Below are 22,723 nucleotides of genomic sequence, written 5' to 3' on the forward strand. Positions count from 1 at the left end.
AATTGTTTAAAATATACTTTCATTAACTTCATTGTAAGAATTGATACTTTACCTCTAATGCATGAAGATGTTTCCCTGCAGTTTTAAAGCTCTTTCGCTTATTTACCTGCATTTATGAATAACTACAAACACAACTTCCTGTAGGTTCTTCTCCCTACTTATGCCCATAAAGTTAAACAAAGATAACATTTGGGAAAATATGAGAAAGTGTGTTTCTTCTTGTCTTGATACTTAGCTGGATACCAGCCCAGTGTTTGTAGATAGAATTTATTTAACAGAAAACTTGGGCAAACCAAAGTTAATATAAAGAGTATCTCCCACCTAATTCTCAACAGTTTTTATCCCTTTTTGCTTCTGAAGAGCAAAATCCCAATAACTCAACATAATAGAGACGAGCATCTCACAAGTACCGTGGGTATAAGTGATACACAAAGAAAATCTCTGAGAAAAAAAAAATGATGTCAGTGATATTCACCAAACCTTCAAAGATTATTGGAGGACTTAAAGTTATGCTCATTAGGAATTCAGATTAGGAGAACTTTTGATGAATGCTTGCTGTTTGAAGTATTAGAACTAGAAGTCCTGTCATCATAAACATCCTAGAAACAGGGGTCCTGCATGTTATGTATTCTGCACAGTACTCTCAACAAAATGGAGACAATAACACTTTATTAAATTATAATAATGGTGATTCATGGGGCAGTAACAGAAAAGTTGAGTATTAAGTATGCTTTTTATAATTCACAAAGATGTGGCCCTTAAAACAGAGGTCAGGGGCTTCCTTGGTGGCGCAGTGGTTGAGAGTCTGCCTGCCAATGCAGGGGACACGGGTTCGAGCCCTGGTCTGGGAAGATCCCACATGCCGCGGAGCAACTAGGCCCGTGAGCCACAATTACTGAGCCTGCGCGTCTGGAGCCTCTGCTCCGCAACAAGAGAGCCCGCGATAGTGAGAGGCCCACGCACCGTGATGAAGAATGGCCCCCACTTGCCACAATAAGAGAAAGCCCTCGCACAGAAACGAGACCCAACACAGCCATAAATATAAATAAGTAAATAAATAAAAAGAACAGCAAACTTAAAAAAAAAAAGTGAAAAAAAAATTATTAAAAAAAAAACAAAAAAAAACAGAGGTCATCCAAGTGACATAAAAGTAAAGAAAATTGTCAGAGTTTCTGCAGTGTTAAAAATCATCCCAGATAACATCAAAATGAATATTTTGAATTTGGGTTCAGATAATGCCCCCCAAACAGTTAGATAATCAACTAAATAACTGCTGTATCTTTTAAGATCCTTCAATAATATCAGTCTGTGAACCTCTGACAGTTTCCCCTCCGTTAAGTAGAAACCATAATATCTGCCTTGGCTGACTTAAGAACTGTTATGAGGAAAATAAGATATCACATGAAAAAACCCAAGCACAAAATAAATCAGAGGTAGCATTATTACTATCACTACTCTATTTTACTATTATTACTAAAACAATAGCTATGATTAAATAAACTGATATTAAATCTTTCAGTTAGTCTGCATTAAGAGATGAAAAAACAGACACAGAAAACAAATTTATGGTTACCAGAGGGGAAAGGGGGTGGGGGAGGGATAAATTAGGAGTTTGGGATTAGCAGATACAAACTGCTACATATAGAATAGATAAACAACAAGGTCTTTCTATATATAGCACAGAGAACTATATTCAATATCCTGTAATAGGGACTTCCCTAGCGGCGCAGTGGTTAAGAATCCACCTGCCAATGCAGGGGACACGGGTTCGAGCCCTGGTTCAGGAAGATCCCACAAGCCGCAGAGCAACTAAGCCCGTGCACCACAACTACTGAGCCTGTGTTCTAGAGCCCGTGAGCCACAACTACTGAGCCCATGTGCCACAACTAACGAAGCCTGTGCGCCTAGAGCCCGTGCTCCGCAATAAGAGACGCCACCGCATGAGAAGCACACACACCGCCATGAAGAGTAGCCTCCGCTCACCGCAAGTAGAGAAAGCCTATGTGCGGCAACGAAGACCCAACCCAGCAAATAATAAATAAAATTAATTAATTCAAAAAAAATCCTGTAATAAACCATAATGGAAAAGAATCTGAAAAAGAATATATATAAATAATAACACATTATTATATATAATATATATAAATAATAACATATTATTATATATAATATATATAAAACTGAATAATTATATATATATTATATATATAAAACTGAATCACTTTGCTATACACCAGAAACTAATACAACATTGTAAATCAACTATATTTCAATAAAAAATTTTAAAATTAAAAAAAAGAGGTGAAAGAACCAACCTTTTCATAACTATGTGATGGTGTGAATATGGCAGTGACTTAGAATGGTTAGATAAGACTCCCACATCTCATGCCTGACAGACCTCCATGTCTTACGTTACACAAGGATAAAAATCTGAACCAGTGGAAGACTTCTGTGCGTGGATTCTGCAAATTCCTTTCTCTAAAGTTTAAGTTCCTTATTTAACAGAAGAAGACTATGTAATGCTTAACTCTTTTGGAAAACCTTCTTGGTGATCTCTTCTGAGTGGCTGGAGAGATCAGGGAGCCAGTGCTGAGTTATGCAGTGAATTAAGACATGGGCAGCTGATGATTAATACCTGTGTGATCCAGTTAATAACTTGGAGCCATGAGAAGCACAAAACTAAACTGGTTTGGCTGTTCCCACCCTTGGTAGCAGTAGCAGTAGGAGTAAGGTAGGCTCGGCCATGACCAGAAGGGATGTATGCATGTGTATGAATGTGCCTGCTCACTGGCCTACAGTCACAAAGTGACGTTCTTAAGTATGCGAGGTCCCACAGCCTGAGACCTGGCCACATTTGGGAGGGTGAAGGTGAGCTGTGCCGTTTGCTTTTTTTTTTTCATGGTAAATTGAAATTTATTACTGGGAATGGTGGAATGGGTTAGTAAGTATAATTGAACTATACAGAGTGGTCGTTAAGCCTGGAGATAATAGATAATTGTAGTGAAAAGTCATATCAACAAGCCATTTATCACGTATATCTCTGTTCCCAGGCCTTTATGGCCATCTGTATATTTCCATATTTTGAATGCTCATTAATAGTGAGGGAGAACACTGACCAGAGTTTTATCTCATTCTTGTTGATTTCTTGGGTGTAGTTGTGGCACAGGGGTGAACTCGCCAAAACATGGGTAATCCAAGGAAAGGATACGGGGCTGGAGATAACCACAGTCTCAGCAATCTTTTTCCCAGTAACCAGGGGTGGTTGAGCTTAATTCTGAACTTTAAAATAATTTTTTTGTACTTCAGACCTTTTATATAATGAAAAATGCCTTGATCTGTATTCTTATAAATGGTGCTAAAATATGGTACTCCTACAGGAACCAGGGCAATCCACAGTAATGTTGGTTACTTCGAGTATTTCAATGTGGGAAGAAAGCCAAAATGAATGTATTTAATGAAAAAAAAAAAAAGACTCCCACATCTGAGATCAATAGTGGGAATCAGTATCATTTATTATTTTGAGTGGGGCATCTAATCAGGGTTGCTGAAGAGAACAACAGGAACACTAACCAAGATGAAGTGATCTGCCCATGAACTGGTCCTGTCAGGAATAAAATGTTCAGGTCCCAAGAATTCCTCTCCCAACAGAAGCCCAGCTGGGCACAGATCACTTACCGGAAAACCTTCAACTGTCTTCATGAGCACCTCCCTACACATCCCAGGTTGAGAAGGTGTCAGCCTGGGTTCAGGGAAGAGAAAGTCCCGTGTGTTTTCTTCATAGTAGGCCAACTCTTCCCACGCTAGAAACAAAGGAAGAAAGGCATAAGTAGATTTATGTTCTGAAAATGATGTATCTACATCCCTGAGTTTAACAAAATAAAAGCTTAGACAAGTGATGGCAGAGACAGCACTCAGATAAAAATAGACATTTTGATCACAGCACCTGTTATTCAAGAGGCAACGACTTCTACTACTTTTTGTCTCATGCATAGTTTTTAAAAGCCTTCCCAAGTCACTGCAGAGAAAAAGACTATCTAAAGGGTTGCCCCACAAAATAGAACAAAAGGGAAAATCTCTTTCCATCCATCTCTTTCCATCCAACATCAACAAATGTTTTCTAAGGACATACCGTGGGCCAGGTCCTAGGGATAGAACAGGCAGACAATGCCCTGTTCAAAGGTTACAGTGTAGACTAGGGTTCCATGTGTTCTGTGATGCAGGAATGTCAGCGTCCCAATGGCTCAGAGAACAGCCAGAGCTGTGGTTCTCAGCAGTACTGGTACCAAACCCAGGGACATTTTGGAAATTTGTGGAGAAATTTCACAGGCAGGAACCAAAGTTCAAGGTATCCTGCAATGCTCAAGACACTCCTGCACGACTTTTTAACATCCTACCAGACATTCTTTCAGGCAAGAAAACTTTTTATAGTTATCTGAGCCTGGAATCTAACTGTTACATATAAACACAAAGCATTTTTTTGTACAACTTAAAAATACACTAAAGTTTCAGGAATGCAGGTACCATGTAAATTAAGGAACAATTGTACTTCGCTTTGTTTGGATATTTACCAAGACCCTTTTGGCATTTTGAAAATCATATCACATCCAAATATTACATTTTGCTCAACATTTACATATTAGTATACATGTCATTTTATTTTATATCATTTTCCTTTGTATTTCTCCTTTATATTATGGCTGGAATACTATATATTTTTTGCAGTGACCTATATAATTGGTTATATTAACTGCGAATATTATTTCAGTATGGTAAAAGGGATAGTATGAAATACTCATTACCAAAAGATCATCTTGGGTGTAATATGATTAAGAATCACTGAGCTAAAGGATGGAGAAGGTGCCTTCTACAAAGCAGGTGCTACGCAAGTGGTTTGGACCAAGAGTGGCCCCTGTACAGAGCACCACCAAAAAAGTAACTGTAGTCAGTGAGGTAGCTTTGATACTGACCAGGATTCCTGGCCTTCCCCAATCAATAGCAATTGACTAGAGGCTAGATAAGAAACTCAGGCAAGGCTTTACTGGGGCCCCTGCGACCTCAGGAGGGAGCAAAAACAAATAACGTTTCCCTTGCTTGCTCGGTCCCCGAGGCGGGCTGAGCTGGTTCCTTATATGGGGGTGAGGGTAGGGATGTGTCCAGGGATCAGGCCAGTAGGTGGCTTAGGTGTTTTGCCCACCCCTCCGGTGGTGTGTGTTGAGTGCAGGCGGCATGCTCAGTACCCTGCATTTGCTCCCCGACACCCTGTTTTTGCTCCAGGCTCTTCAGAAGTGGCAGTTGGGTTTTTTGGTCCCTTTGTATCTTTTGCCCAGAATTTGCCCCAACTGCCCATGCACACAGTTATTTTCAGTCCCATATAGTTTCTCTGTATTTTGTTGCTGGAGGGTAGGTGTGTCCAGGTGCAGGCATTGTAGCAAAGGGTCCCAGGTCCCAGCCTGTCTCAACTTTACTGTTTTGTGACTCCTATTTTATTTGTCTGAAGAATTCTGATGAGGGTACATTCTGGTGCATCAACTGTAGAAAATAACTGACCTTACATCAAATAATATGATGGATTAATTTCTTCCTACTTATTCCATTTAATGTGAATGTTTGGATTCTAACAAGGATCAAAGTGCAAAAAGAATGTGTTCTACATTTTTCATCATATTTCTTTCTCTTCTTCCCTTCTCAGACATGCTCCAGCCACAAAGGACTGATGATGCATCTTTCCCTCCTCTGCTCTGCACTTCCTCAGCTTATGCTATTTCTTACAAAACATCCTTTCTCCCTTCCCACCCTGTTGAGATTCTATTCATCTTTCAAGTTTCACCTTAAGTGTCTTATAGTATCTCCAACGTTAACAGGTCCAAAATAGAACTCTTGACTTTTTTCCACAAATAAGCTCTCCCCTACCTTCCCATCAGAGGAGCCAGTACTAGTTACTCAAGCCAAAAATCTAGGATTTATCCTTGATTCCACTCTCACTCCTTACATCAATCCATTAGCAAGTTCTGTTGACTATATCTCCAAAATAAATCTAAATTTTGTTCCCTTCTCTCTATTATTACAGCTACCACCATGGTCCAAGCCCCCACCCTCCTCTTTCCTGGACTGCTGCCATGACCTCCTAGCTGGTCTCCCTGCTTCCATTCTTCCTGAACTCAAATCTATTCCCCACACACTGTGATGTTACATCAGATTGTGACTTTCACCTGGTTAAACCTTCCAATAGGCTTGCCATCATATTAGAATAAAATCTAAGCGTCTTATCCTAGCCTTTAAGACTCTGTATAATCAGGCCTCTAATCACCTCTCCTACTTCCTTTATTATCACTCTCCTCCTTGGTCATTCCTCAGCATCCCTTCTGCCCTTCTTGCTGTCCCTCAAACACACCGAGGTCATCTCTACCTTAAAGATTTGTCCGTCTTCGGACTTCCCTGGTGGCGCAGTGGTTAAGAATCCGCCTGTCAATGCAGGGTACATAGCTGCAATCCCTGGTCCGGGAAGATCCCACATGCCACAGAGCAACTAAGCCCGTGTGCCACAACTACTGAGCCTGTGCTCTAGAGCCTACAAGCCACAACTACTGAGCCCACATGCTGCAACTACTGAAGCCCGCCTAGAGCCTGTGCTCCACAACAAGAGAAGCCACCTCAATGAGAAACCTGCGCACCACAACGAACAGTAGCCCTAGCTTGCCGCAACTAAAGAAAGCCCGCGTGCAGCAACAAAGAACCAACGTAGTAAAAAATTTATATATATATTAAAAAAAAAAGGTACTGGATTTAGGGCTCACTCTAAATCCAGGATAATCTCACCTTGAGATCCTTAACTTAATTAGCATCATACATTCAATGATCTGTGATACCAGCTCAGCAGTGCTCCCAGCACTACGCTGGTCTCCACAAACACTGTGTGTTTTCGATCATATGCTCCTATTGGGAACAAACACCTGGTATGGTGCTCTACACAGTGGGCTTTTCCCTTTTCCTTTCATATGTTTTTGGCTAGTTCTTGTCACTGCATCCAAAATGATAGCTATTACTTACTATTCCTACATTTAGCAAGAATTAAGATAAAAATGAGAGGTCCGAAAATTGGAAGTGAGTTATCTGCTATCTTTGGAATCACCAGAATAAAAAAGAAACTGAAATAGGGTTAGAGAAACAGAAGGCTGTGAAGCTTCTCAATTCTGTCTCTCTGGTTTGGTCATTTTCTAAAGATCCAAACTACCACCCAGTGTGAAAATGTCGGCACACCAAGGGGATGTTACAGCAAGAGCCTAGGTTATAAATAATAAATAAACATGTGCACAGGCTGAGCAAGTCTCATAAGCCAAGTGAAATGCCTGAAAGAGCTCGGTGTTCTTAATAGGCTAACAGCACAGACAGGGACATCGTCAATGCCATCAGTGAAAAACTTCTCCCTGAAAAAGGAAACAAATGAGACTTTAAGAGAAATAATAATTTTAATAACGATACTGGTTCTAGAAATACCTAACATTTAGAGAGCATATCAGAATTGACAGCTTGCTTCCGCATATGGAGTCTCACTTGATTCCTTCTTTACAGATAACTGAGGCTCTGAGAGTTAAGACACTTGTCATGATGCCAAATGGCAAAGCAGGAATTCAAAACCAGATCATCTGAGGCAGGAGTTCTTTCCTTGCTGATGCCTAGTAAACATCACTACAAAGTATAAAATCAAGCTCTGGGGCTTCCCTGGTGGCGCAGTCGTTAAGAATCCACCTGCCAATGCAGGGGACACGAGCATTGGTCTGGGAAGAGCCCACATGCTGCGGAGCAACTAAGCCCGTGTGCCACAACTACTGAGCCCGCACTCTAGACCCCGTGAGCCACAACTATTGAGCCCGCGTGCCCAGAGCCCGCGCTCCGCAACAAGAGAAGCCACCGCAATGAGAAGCCCGCACACCACAACAAAGAGTAGCCCCCACTCACCGCAACTAAAGAACGCCTGCGCGCAGCAACGAAGACCCAACGCAGCCAAAAATAAGTAAATTAATTAAAAAAAAATCAAGCTCTGATTCACAGAATGGGTGCCCACTAAAAAAGAGCATTTTACAGCTGGACTGAGCATTTTACAGCTGGACTGAATATACATGACTTATCCCAAAGTAGAAGTTTCTGTGTAAGAGGTCAATAAAAAAAAAAAAAGGCACCAAGCTCGCTGTCAAACAGAATTATGCTGCCCCCCTGTGTCTATTTGCTTTTTCCCATCTTTGTAAACTGAAGACCCAGAGGAGTCTTTATTACTTCTAAGCCAAATCATTGGATCTCTTCATTCTTTAGAAGTAAAGTCGTATGCAAATCTGAGGTACTTGTATCACAAACTTAATGGTCATAATATGTCTTTTGATTATAGTAAGTGTGTTTGAAAGTGCTATGAAAAAATATCAAACACAGTAATATCTACAACAAAATGAAAAGGTAACAATTCGGCCAATGAAGAATTGTTCCCTGAGAACCTAAGTGTGGCCCATGTGACCCCACAGCACAGTCCACTTGAGACTTTAAGCAAATCATTTTTACTTAATTATCTAGTATCAAGAACCAGCAGATCAAGGCGGCTCACCGTCACCACTCTGTACCTGGTGCCGCTGGCATAATACCAGGAAGTGGCACTGTGTAGGGCATTTTCTAAGTACACCTTCAATAAACATATGTTGGACAAATTAATGGATCAATCTGTAATGCATCTGAAGCTAAACAAAATTAATTATATCAAGCAATTCAAGTTTAATTCCACTAAAATTACAATCTGAAACTGAAGGATTGTAGACAAAAGGAAGACAAGTACAATAAAGCCCCCACTTTGTATCTGATTAACTTCTGAGTTATAACCTATAAGCATGCACCCAGCTTCAATATTCTCCAGTCATCACAATTTTGAACTATTCTTGCAACCTTCTCACAGATGGATTTCCGGTCAAGTAAAAAAAAAAATGGCAGTCAAAAATATACCAAATTTTAAAAAGTTGCAGGAAATATATATTCAACCTATATATATACACATATATACGTTAAATATACATATACTAAATATTAGACATAGTTAATATTTATGTACATATATGTGAGTGTGTGTTTGTGTATATGTCTATATATTTTAGAATTGAATATACTAAATGCATTATATATATTAAATGCATTATTAAAGGCCTAAAAAAGATATACAACAAATTGTTAATTGTAATTATTGTCAGAGGTTGTTGATGAATGTGGCGTTTTACTTTTTATTTTATATTATTTTGTTATTTAAAATTTTTACAGTGAGAATATTTATTATAGATATTGGGTAATCTTTTTAACTCACGAAAAATTAAACAAGATCAAAATGGTCCTGCTTCTATTTTGTTAGCATACTAAAATATAACTTGCTAGTTAACAGTGACATACGTTTGAACATAAAATTGGGTCAAATAAAAAACTTATGGAAGAAAACTCAATGCCCAGATTTTAGCCTGTTACTTTTAGGCTAAAAAACATTCAGTGAGAATTTCTGAAAAGCAGGTAGGAGGCATCTCTGATCTTCCCTCTGTTCTGCCTACCTAAGAAAGCACTGACATATACAAGAGTGTCCATCCCTAGACCCACCGAGAGTGGGGTTCTTATCTGTTTTCAGGACCTGCCTCTGCCAACAAACCAAGCAGCAGAAGAAAGAACTACAGACTCCTGGGTCCACTCCACTCCACTGGGGCCCTTGACCTGCTCCAGAACAGCCACAGTAGGCAGGGCCATGATCCTCATAAAAGCCTCCACAGCCACCTCTGCTTTAGCTGAGGCATCTGCCAGACTCACCTTCCTTCTCCCATGCTTTCTTAAGAAAAAGAAAGTTTCACACAATAAAATATCAAAATAATGCAACAAAACAGGGGAAATACATATGTGTTAAGCATAATTGATTTAAAACTTTGGTAAAAATATCAGGAATTTATACCAAAATGCAATGTTAATATGCAGACATCACTCCACAAGTAATCAAAGGACACTGACAGTCATACTATACAGAAGGAAAGAAAGAAAACAAATTATAATATGGGAAAATGGAAAATTTCTGAAGTAAATTTAAAATGTCAAGGTTGTCACAAATCGTATCTAAAAAGAAGGGACCGGAAAATATGGTAAAATATATTTTAAAGAATTGTTACACACTTTATAAACACAAAAAATCCAAATGATAGCATCCAGCATTAGCTAGGATATGGGGAACAGGCACTCTATACAGTGCTGAATGCAGTAGAAATAATGGAAACTTGCTGGGGATCAGTTTACTCTCAGGTTATAAGATATGGTTCAATCTAGCAATTCTATTCTTTACAAATATATCAAGAGAAAAAATAATTGTTATAAATATATGAAAGACAAAGAAATCCTAATGCTCAACAATATCAATTTAAGATTGGTAATAACACTATGGAAAATACATAGCTATTGAAAATGACAAATAAGTTACCTACAGGTAACAATGTAGAGTGAAAAAGTAAAACCCAAAGTATTATTTACAGACTTTTTATAGACCTATAAAAACACATAAGTAAATTCATGAAATTCTTCATGATATCAAAAATAATGCTTTTCGATCTGTTTTTAAAAATTACAATATAACAGTAACATATAATTGGGGAAGTTAGTAAGAGAAGAAAATGTATGTGACATTATTTATGTAAAAATTCCATATCCATGTGTTCTTCTAACCACAGAGAAAGAGCAAGAAACATGTTCACCAAAATATAAATAAAGGTTTCCTCATCATTTGGGAATGCTTTTTACAAGTTAAAACTGTGAAGCTGGGAAGGGAAAGGGCAAAGCGTATGGCAGCAAAGATCAGAAGAGTATTAGAAATGTTTCTGAGTTTTAGGTATCCTCTCTCTCTCTCTCTCTCTCTCTCTCTCACACACACACACACACACACACACACATACACACGCAAACTCTAAAATCACCAGATAATCAGCCACATTGAGAAACTCTGAGAAGTGGTGTCACCAGGTGGCAGTTCCTACGTGCTCTCACTAGCTCAGGTCTCTTGCATAACACAAAACAAAGTCATCACAGAACAGTTTTCTCCTAAAGTCCCATGATTCCAGCACAGAGGTCTCAAACTTTTTCTGCAAAGGGCCAGAGATAAATATTTTAGGCTTTGCAAGCCATATAGTCACAACTACTGAAATCTCATTCCAGCACAAAAGCAGCCATAAACAATACTTCTATGAATGAGCATGGATAAAACATCACAGACGATGAAATTTCAATTTCATATAATTTTCATGTATCAGTAAATATTCTTCTTTAAAAAAATTTTTTTCCAACCATTTAAAAATGTAAAAACCAAAGACAGTTTGGCAGTTCCTTAAAAAGTTAAACACGGAGTTACCATGTGACCCAGCGATTCCACTCCTAGGTATATACCCAAATACATACCCAAGAGAACAGAAAACACGTATTCACACAACTTGTACATGAATGTTCACAGAAGCGTTACTCATAATATCCAGAAGGGGAAACAACTCTAATGTCCATCAACTGATGAATGGATAAACAAAATTCGGCATATTCATATAAAAGTACATTATTTAGTACTGATATATGCTTCAACAAGGATGAACTTTGAAAACATTTTGCTAAGTCAAAGAAGCCAGACATAAAAGGGCACAAATTGTGATTCCATTTACATGAAATGTCCAGAATGAGCAAATCAATTAGAGACAGTAAGTAGATTAGTGGTGGCCAGGGGTTGGGAGGAGGAGGGAATGAGGAGTGACTGCTAATGAGTACAGGGTTTCTTTTGGGGGTAATAAAAATTCTAAAATTAGATAGTGGTGATGGTCACACCATCTTGTGAACATACTAAAAACAACTGAATTGTACACTTGAAAATGGTGAATTTTATTGTATATGAAGTAAATCTTAATTCTTAAAAATGTAGAAGCCATTCTTAACTCACAGGCCATACAAAAACAGACTGCAGGCTGGATTTGGCCTGGGGGCTGTCGTTTGCCAACCCTGTTCTAGCATCAACAGAGAAGATGGCTTTGGGTTTCACACACACACAAACACACACTCTCACTCACTCACTCTACAAATTACGACACAGCCAAAAGCAAACACTTGAAAGAAGCTGAGCCAGAACTAAAAAAATTATTTGATGATTATTAGATAAAATTATGAAAAAATGGAAAGTCAAAGAACCTGTTTAAGCTATGTTCACTGCTTTTTCAAACCCATAAAGTTACTCTTCTGAAAATGGGCAAAATTCAACAGACCAGTGGGGGTAAAAAGCATGTGTTATATAGAGCACAGCTTTTAAATGCCAGTCCCCATTTTGTCATGCCAAAATCCTTTTAAACTTAAATTAAACTAATTTAGAAATTCATTTATTGGCACATTACCTGGAGGCACTAGCTGTATTAACTCAAACCTGGTTAGAAAGCCTAAAAAGGAAAAATGAGATATTAATACTTTAGAATACTGTCAGAGTTTTTCATTAACTACTAAGTTTAAAACTGCCATAATACCCCATTTACATTACTACTACTGATAGTAAGTGGCATACCAACAATGATTCAGGTATTTCTAGACCCAATAAATTGGGGGCATGGGGTGAGAATAACTGAGTTATAAACATAGCATTTTGTCTCCTGAAAAATAGTGACAAAATATGATATTTTCTCTCTTAAAGATGTATTCATAAATCACGGAAATAACAATATACTACTTTTCATTTTAAAAATTCAAAATACAACTGTTATCCATTAACCTATAAAAGCTTATCATGCTTAAAACAGTATGTTATATGACTATATAAATCAGACATAAAACAACATTTTTTTATATTTCCTGAGTTCAAAATATATTTAGAAATAGTGAGCTCGAAGAAGATATACAGATTGCTAACAAACACATGAAAGAATGCTCAACATCACTAATCATTAGAGAAATGCAAATCAAAACTACAAAGAGGTATCACCTCACACCAGTCAGAATGGCCATCATCAAAAAATCTACAAACAATAAATGCCAGATAGGGTGTAGAGAAAAGGGAACCCTCTTGCACTGTTGGTGGGAATGTAAATTGATACAGCCACTATGGAGAACAGTATGGAGGTTCCTTAAAAAACTAAAAATAGAACTACCATACGACCCAGCAATCCTACTACTGGGCATATACCCTGAGAAAACCATAATTCAACAAGAGTCATGTACCACAATGTTCACTGCAGCTCTATTTACAATAGCCAGGACATGGAAGCAACCTAAGTGTCCATCGACAGATGAATGGATAAAGAAGATGTGGCACATATATACAATGGAATATTACTCAGCCATAAAAAGAAATGAAATTGAGGTATTTGTAGTGAGGTGGATGGACCTAGAGTCTGTCATACAGAGTGAAGTAAGTCAGAAAGAGAAAAACAAATACCTCATGCTAACACATATATATGGAATCTAAAAAAAAATAAAATATAAATGTTCTGAAGAACCTAGAGGCAGGACAGGAATAAAGATGCAGACGTAGAGAATGGACTTGAGGACACGGGGAGGGGGAAGGGTAAGCTGAGACGAAGTGAGAGAGTGGCATGGACTTATATATACTACCAAATGTAAAATAGATAGCTAGTGGGAAGCAGCCACATAGCACAGGGAGAGCAGCTCGGTGCTTTGTGACCACCTGGAGGGGTGGGATAGGGAGGGTGGGAGGGAGACGCAAGAGGGAGGAGATATGGGGACATATGTATAGGTATAGCTGATTCACTTTGTTATAAAGCAGAAACTAACACACCATTGTAAAGCAATTATACTCCAATAAAGATGTTAAAAAAAAAAAAAAAGGAAATAGTGAGCCCATGTTCAATGTCTATAAGGCCAAGAATAAAATTTAAATATTAAAAGTAATTTAAAATACAAATGGTATAACAATAAAAAATCAGTAAAGATAATTCCCACAAAATATTAGAAGTAAAAACATTTTAATATGGACAATAATGGTGATTATAGTTAATACTGTACTTGAAAGTTACTAAGAGAATAGATCTTAAATGTTCTCACCACAAAAAAGAAATGGTAATTATGTGATGTGCTAGAGGTGTAAGCTAACACTACTGTAATAATCATTTTGCAAAATATCTGAGTATCAAATCAACGTGTTGTTACCTTAAACTTACACAATGTTGTATGTCAATTATATCCTCAAATAAAGCTGAAAAAAAATATATACAATAAAAGTAAAATTCTCCCTTTGTAGATTTATGAAAAACATGAATACATGAGGACAGAATTTTAAATGCCAAGAAACTTAAAAGCCAAGACACCCCATAATTTTGGGTTTTCCAAACAGGAAGAAGGACTATATCCTTTCCAACCATCACCCCAATGGTAATGTAAAGCACTTAATCTATCTCAGTCTCTAAATTCCTTACACTCAATTAATTCTCACCACGTGTCATGTCATGAATTAGAAGACTTAATATTGTTCAGATGGCAATATTCTCCAAACTGATCTACAGGTTCAATGCAACCTATCATTGCCTATCAACATCCTAGCTGGCTTCTTTGCAGAAACGGACAAGCTGATCCTAAAATTCGTATGGCAAACTAAAGGAACCCAAATAGCAAAAACAGGCTTGAAAAAGAAGAACTAAGTTGGAGGACTCACACTTCCTGATTTTAAAACTTTCTATAAAGCTACAATAATCAAAATAGTGTGGCACTGGAATAATGATAGATTTATGAATCAATGCAATAGAATTGAGACACCCCCCACCCCAAAAAAAACACCTCACATTTACAGTCAATTGATTTTCAACAAGAGTGCCATGACCATTCAATGGGGGAAAACTACTCTTAGTAAAAATGGTGCTGAGACAACTGGATCTCCAGATGCACAAGAATGAAGTTGGACCCTTAGCTCATGCCATTTACAAAAATCAACTCAATATGTATTATAGACTTAAATGTAAGAGCTAAAACGATAAAACTCTTAGAAGAAAATATAGACATAAATCTTTAACTTGAATTACACAATGGTTTCTTAGTTATGACATCAAAGGCAGAAGTAACAAAAGAAAAATAGATAAAATATAATTCATCAAAATTAAAAACTTTTATGTTTCAGAGAACACCATTAAGAAAGCAAAAAGATAATCCAAAGAATGGGAGAAAGTATTTGTCAATCATACATCTGATATGAAAGTTATATCTATAATATATAAAGAACTTACAACTCAATAATAAAAATCCAATTAAAATATAGGAAGAGGATCCAAATAGACACTTCTCCAAATAAGATATACAAATGGCCAATAAGCACATGAAAAAATGCTCAACATCATTAGCTATCAGGGAAATGCAAATCAAACCCACGAGGTACCACTTCATACCCACAAGGATGGCTACCAAGCAAAAGGATAAATAATAACAAGTGTTGGCCAGGATGTGGAGAAATCAAATCTCATATATTGCTGGTGGAATGTAAAATGATACAACTCCTTTGGTATAGTCTGGAAATTCCTCAAAAAATTAAACTGAGTTTCCATATGACCCAGCAAGTCCACTCCTAGGCATACACCCAAGAGAAATAAAAACATGTTTACAAAAAAAACTTGTACACAAATATTTATAGCAGCATTATTCACTATAGCACCAAAGCAAAAATAATCCAGATGTTTATCATCTGATGAATGGATAAACAAAATGTGGTTTATCCATAAAATGGGACATTATTTGGACATAAAAAGAAGTGAAATCTTGACGCATTCTATAGCAAGGAAGAGTCTTGAAAACATTATGCTAAATGAAAGAATCCAGTTACAAATGACCACATATTATATAATTCCATATATATGAAATATCCAGAATAAGCAAATCTATAGAGGCAGAAAGATTAGTCAGTAGTTGCCTAGGGCTGGAAGGGATGAGGAAGAATGGGTATAGGGTTTCTTTCCATGGTGATGAAAACGTTCTAAAACTGATTATGGTGATGGTTACACAACTCAGTTAAGATACAAAAACCATTTAATTGTAATAAAACAAACAGAATCATACCATCCAGTAAGTGCCATATATATCTAGAAAAGGGTTTGTAATTGAATCAGTGACATGACTGAAATTTTACACAGACTATCTTGAACATAAATATGGGGTAAATATGGAAGTATCACAACTTAGAAAATAGAATTTTATATCTGTGAATTACATATACACAATAGTCTCTCTCTCTTTTGTTGGGGGTGAAGGGAGGAGTACCTACTTTCTAAAATGTCTGCTACAGCTCCAGGATCTATTGCATTTTCAAATACCTGCAGGAAAAAAAATGGGGAAAATAAATCTTCAAAGTTTTATTAATATATACTTATAGAAAATCTAGATCGTATTCTTCCAAATAATTAACACATGTCAAATCCAGCCATATAATATTTTAGGATTCAACAGGAGTACCTTTAACAGGTATGTGGTTAAAAGTTCAACAAATGACTATAGAATAAATGAATGAGAATTAACACAACACCAAGTACAAGGAAAATTTAAGTTAGCTGAATCTACCACATGTTCAAAACATCATCTACTTGACCTAGCCCCACAGTTTGTTGCTAAAAGCACATCTGGCATCTACCTGAAAGAGTCTTGTTTGAGTACCTAGAAAAACATCCTGAATACAACAGATACTCATTACATGTTAACTGAATAAATGACTTCTCTTCCCAAGCAATTGGTTGTGCTAAAAAGGAACATAAATAAAAATTCTATGTGCAACACAAAAGAAAAGCTAAGTACTCATAGCTAGACTCCCACAGAATCCAAAAATAACAAGAGAGAGAGCCTCATAAGTTTTAGGTGTATCATGAAGCACAAGAAAAACACTGTGATACCTGTCTACCCACAGCCAAATATGTTTATTTTGTCCTTGAGATAAAAGGGCCTAGGGGACTGAAGTAAAGGCATAACATGACCCTCTCCCTGAACTCTAGAACCCTGTAAGAAACACAATTTTTCAGCAGAGTTTGATTTCAGGCATTAAATTTCTGATTTAAACGGTGTTTAACCTTAAGCATGATTAAAATCTGCTCTTGATCCAAAACCAGGTCTGCTTTAACTACAAAAGTGGAGGCTGTCCCCTGTAATCCATTTCTGTCTTACTGACTTGGATTTAACAAGCAAGTGTGAGTGAGTTGGGTTTTTTTCCAAAATTATTTCAGTAATATTAGTTCAACCCTTCTCTTCATCCATGTCTAAGAATTTTCTCAAGGATGACTGTGGGGAATATATGATCAACATGAACTGCTCAAACACAATGGCTCATACATTCTTTATGAGTAACTTCTTGTTTATCTGAATGCTTTAGAACATTGAATTCTGAATTATACAGAAGATCCAAGGAGGAGAAAGTGTTTTTGCTACTCCCTGCAAGTATTTGCGTCTAGAGAATGGAACAGATACAAGAAAGCTAGAGCCAACTGGTAGAAAGCTTGAATATGAACTAAAACAGCTCACACAAGAAGGCAATTTTTCAAAATTTAAAATAAAGCATTTATTTAATTGCACTTTATAAAATGAAAAATGGTCTGTGATATCTAGTAATCTCAAATACACAGCTTTGCAACATCTAGAGTGTGACTCTGAGACTCATTCTCCTCTTCTGCAAGTCAGGGAGCTTGGACTAGATGACCTCCAAGGTCATTTACAGATTGATTTACAGCGTCTACAATTTTACGTCCTTGGGCTTCTTATAAAAAGATTTTTAAAGTCTTCTAGAGAAGCAAATTTACAATTGATAAAACTAATAAGGAAATTCTTGGGGGAAAAAAATAGACTGGATTTTCACCACCCACTTTTTAACCACGACCAACATTGAAATGGTTAGAACTAGGTTCCTTTGGATTCGGACTGTATGTTCCAAGGTAATCTCCATTTATTCCTCTCTTATCCAACCAGTTTGGAAGACTATTTAAATTAACAGGCTGAGTCAGAAAGAGAAAAACAAATACCGTATGCTAACGCATATACATGGAATCTAAAAAAAAAAGAAAAATGGTTCTGATGAACCTAGGGGCACGATACGAATAAAGACGCAGATGTAGAGAATGGACTTGAGGACACGGGAAGGGGGAAGGGTAAGCTGGGACGAAGTGAGAGAGTAGCATTGACATATATATACTACCAAATGTAAAATAGCTAGCTAGTGGGAAGCAGCTGCATAGCACGGGGGAGATCAGCTCGGTGCTTTGTGACCACCTAGAGGGGTGGGATAGGGAGGGTGGGAGGGAGACGCAAGAGGGAGGGGATATGGGGATATATGTATACATACAGCTGATTCACTTTGTTATACAGCAGAAACTAACACAACACTGTAAAGCAATTATACTCCAATGAAGATGTAAAAAATTAATTAATTAATTAAGGGGCTGTGATTTATAAAAATATTACACACAGCCCTAGCCCTTTCAAAAATCAATCCTCATCTCCTCTGCTACTCTGTTTGAAATAGACAGGTCATTTTCTGGGCACCACCATCCAGACCTTTAGAAGTGACAGGCCCTACCCTGAAGCCTTCCCATTCTCATCCCCTCCCCAAAAGAACCACCTCAGTGATATTTTTTGGGACAAAATCATAGGCTTATCAAGGTTAAAATTGATTCAATCTCTAAATTCCAAAACAAAAACTTCAAGAGATTGTCAGTGATTGGATAGTAATGAAATTAATGTTCCATTAAATATGAAAGTGGGAAGAGGGTTGGTAACGTTTTGGCTACTTATATTATGATCACATTCACTGGAATGGAATCTAGCTTTTATCACTGCAGCTAAATAAACCAGATATGACCTAAGGAAACTCAGTAAATCTAAAAAGCCTTCTTGTTTTGTTACAGGATTTCAGATACAGGATTTAACTAATTTGGTTAGTCTGGGGTATTTTTCTGAGTCTGAAAAAGTTTGTTTCTAAGGTCTGCTAGTTTATTGATAATCTCTGTCAGAATGTAACGCAGCTGCCTCTAACACCTCCAAGAACATTCAGAAAATGCTCTCTGTTCCAGTTAGAAAATGCCATGGGAGTTCCAAAAATAGAAAACATCTACCAGGGTACTTAGCACTAGTTTGACAGAACTTGGCTCAGATCTGGGATGCAAAAGCAAGTCCTCCAACTACGATTCTGCACTGTGCTGAGGTGCCTTCATGTAATTTTTTTTTAAAAGAAAATTTACAAAATAACTTTATAAAAGCTGTGTTCTTTATAAGAACCACTAAATGATCCTCAGACAACAGAATTTGAATTTCTCTATTTATCAATGAGAAAGTCAAGATCACCTTTTCAAACCTCATGCTCCGCTGAATCATAATAGGGAACACGGAAGGAAAGCACTGTGTCTCCAGGTACTGATTCAGGAGGTAAACCCCAAGGAACACATCTTGCTTGCCAGGAAGGCACACCCCTGGGCAAGAAATCTTCAAAACAAAAAAATAGAGAACAGGGTTTGCGTTTTGCTTTGTAAAGGGTCTATTTTCCCTAACCTCCCACAAACAATGTCAAATTTCCCCCACCACCTTAACCCTCACCTCTCTCTGCCATAGCACTACCCTCCCCTCTCCTCTCCTTGCTCAAACTGGAAATTCCAATTTCCTCCCAAGTCTCCGCCAGGTGTCACAATCGTCCTCTCGCTGGCTCCTCTCCCCGCCCCTCCAGGATGGCAGTGCGGAAGCGGAAGAGGCTGCAGGGCCGGGAACCTTCTCCTTAGGCCGGCCGGGTCCTGCGGTCCGGGCCGCCCGCCGCGATGCCGAGCCCCCGGAGGAACGCCGAGGGACGCCCGCTGGCCGCCTGCGCCCCGAGCAGCAGCGGCAGCCCGGCCCATGGCGGCGGCGGCGGCGGCAGGTTCGAGTTCCAGTCCCTGCTCAGCAGCCGCGCGCCGGGCGCCGACCCCACCTGCGCCCGGCTCCGCGCGTCCGAGAGCCCAGTGCACCGCCGCGGCTCGTTCCCCCTGGCCGGGGCGGGCTCCTCGCCGGCGCTCCCGCCCCCGCTGCCGGAGGAGGACCGCATGGACCTGAACCCGTCCTTCCTGGGCATCGCCCTGCGCTCCCTGCTGGCCATCGACCTGTGGCTGTCTAAGAAGCTGGGGGTGTGTGCGGGGGAGAGCTCATCCTGGGGCAGCGTGCGGCCCCTTATGAAATTGCTGGAGATCTCGGGACACGGCATCCCCTGGCTGCTGGGCACCCTCTACTGCCTGTCCAGGAGCGACAGCTGCGCCGGGCGAGAGGTGCTGATGAACCTGCTCTTCTCCCTGCTGTTGGACCTGCTGCTGGTGGCCCTGATCAAGGGTCTGGTCCGCAGGCGCCGCCCGGCGCACAACCAGATGGACATGTTTTTCACCCTTTCGGTGGACAAGTACTCCTTCCCTTCGGGCCATGCCACCAGGGCCGCCCTGGTGTCACGGTTCATCCTGAACCACCTAGTGCTGGCCATTCCACTGAGGGTGCTGGTGGTACTGTGGGCCTTCATCTTGGGTCTCTCCAGGGTCATGCTGGGGCGGCACAATGTCACCGACGTGGCTTTTGGCTTTTTTCTGGGCTACATGCAGTACAGCATCGTGGACTATTGCTGGCTTTCACCGCACAATGCTCCAGTCCTCTTTGTACTGTGGAACCAACAATGACACTATCTCATTCGTTATGGCACCAGATCTGAAGGCTTCTACACGTGATGATGCTGACATAAACCAGCAGCCATCCTGCTTGCCCCCCTAAGGATTTCAGGCTTCCTTTTGGGATTTCAGGTGTCCTACAATCTTGATGGGTTGCTAGGCTAGAGCACAGTGCTGACCATTACTAATGACAGCCATATTATAGAAAGCAAAAAAAAACCCCTCTATTATATACCTATTCAACAACTTTTTATATCTCCAGGACAACTTCAAAGAAACCAAGTTGAGGTGATTATAATATTGCTGCTTTTTAAAAATTGACATCAGAAATTTTTGTTTTGTGTAATCCTGTAAGTCAGCATATCACTTGTAAACTGAACTTTGAAAAAACAAATCACCTTCATTCTGTAAATATAAAGGCAGATGAGCCACATACTAATCCTAGTTCTTTTCCTGAGGTAGATTTTAAACAGTACTTTAAGAGTCTAAGACATAGGTTTTTCTAATTTATCCTCTGAAGATCTGTTACTACAGTTGGGAAGATTTATTCTTAATCCTAATTTTCTTGGTACGCTTTTTTAGTTTTGTCTCTTCCATCTTTGCAGATCAGGTAGTGAGAAGAGAGATTATAGTACATATCTTTCTCTCCTTTTCCTCTACCTCCTCAAAAGATCTTTAAAAAGATATTTATTTCCCACTAAAATTGTCTTTCTGCATTCAGAGAACAAGCCAAGAACTTTCCTGAAGAAGAAACACTTAAAGGTGGGCATATCGACAGTGCCCATAGAAAAGGAAAGATGGGACTATGGCCTCATGCTTAATTCTGTTGACAGCAAATAGCATGGCATGACTGAGGACAGAAAAGCGAAGCTGCTGAGGAGATCAAAGGAACTGAGAGTCTCGGGGTAGGCTCACTACATACTTTGTCAGTGGACCAACATGGAAGAAGATGGGCCCTGCTGCCTACCATCTCTACTGAATAAAGAATAATGCTTCTTTAATGAGGTAATAAAGTGGAAAAATAACTTGATTCTTTGCAATGCAAGAGCATAAGCTTTCAAATATATACCACAAGGATGACCCTGTATATTATAGTTTTTCATATGGAATTCCATTTCCCTGTATACAGCACACTTTAGGTAACAGTATTTAACTTGAAATTCATCAAGTGGAGCCTACTGCTATACCAGGCACAAAGTATAACTCCTAAATTTCCATTTATATTGACCCTCACAATTAAAGCAGTTTATCGATGGTGCCTCCCCAAATCACAAGACCAAAAACCTCCAAATGTAGGGTGGACTCTGCTCATTATTCTTTGACCAGGAAAGATGGAAGAGGGTGTGTGCTTTAAATGCTGCTCTGCCTGAAAACATGAACCTTTAAATTACCTGTGGAACTGGTGTCTTTAGATAATCTTAACAACCAATTATTTTGACATTTATAAATAGAAAGGATTATGGCATTTGATCTGTCATATAGAGATGTACATAGGAATCTGGAGAATGGCTGTGACAGCTAGGCTCTGATTGGGTGGAAGTGTGAACTTTCTGCGTGTGAGAGGAACACTGAAAAAGGAATAGCTTCTTTTCAAAATGAAGCAAAATTATTTGCATTTCCACAACATCCTGAACACAGACTACATCTTCACTTCCTGAATCAGCCAAACTGTGACACTCTAAGTGGTTTCCTTTATTGTTTAGCCTTAGAGGGATCCTTTATTTTAATTGCAGCAATATTCAGGCCAGATATTTGGAAGCAGTTTTTCCTCTTGCAGCATCTACAAGTCTGAATACTGGGAGATCAAAATTAGGCTCACCTCATTTCTGGTTATTTTTCTGGAATTCCCTATCTTGGCTGCTGGGGCCTGAGTTTGCTGGCTTTTAAAGCACAGATCAATTCACCTGATTTTTTTGAAGCATCCTAAGTACCGTAGAGTAAAAAAAAACTGATTCCACTGTTAATTAATTGTACACTGAAGAATGCCTTTTAAAAATCAAAATAAAATTAACCAGTAATGTTGAATGAAGTGAAATGAAAACTTGTTTAATTTTTGCCTTAATGAGTAGGAAGACAGA

At 38.8% G+C, this 22,723-nt stretch overlaps 1 protein-coding gene across 9 annotated transcripts in view; it reads right to left on the bottom strand.

Moving 5' to 3' along the window:
• Window positions 1-22,723, bottom strand: part of SPATA6L (spermatogenesis associated 6 like) — a 58,251-nt gene that overhangs the window by 25,891 nt on the left and 9,637 nt on the right. For 5 of the 9 annotated variants that reach the window (XM_082471055.1, XM_082471060.1, XM_082471054.1 and 2 more), the window contains 4 exons: window positions 19,318-19,455; window positions 16,265-16,313; window positions 12,408-12,449; window positions 3,676-3,800 (listed from right to left, as the gene is read on the bottom strand). In XM_082471055.1, coding sequence (XP_082327181.1) covers window positions 3,676-3,800; window positions 12,408-12,449; window positions 16,265-16,313; window positions 19,318-19,455 — 354 coding nt within the window. The remainder of the gene's footprint in view (window positions 1-3,675; window positions 3,801-12,407; window positions 12,450-16,264; window positions 16,314-19,317; window positions 19,456-22,723) is intronic. The other 4 variants (XM_082471053.1, XM_082471057.1, XM_082471056.1 and 1 more) reach the window with 3 other exon arrangements.

The sequence above is a fragment of the Balaenoptera physalus genome, assembly GCF_965194825.1.
Source record: "Balaenoptera physalus genome assembly, chromosome: 7".
NCBI classification, from domain to species: domain Eukaryota; kingdom Metazoa; phylum Chordata; class Mammalia; order Artiodactyla; family Balaenopteridae; genus Balaenoptera; species Balaenoptera physalus.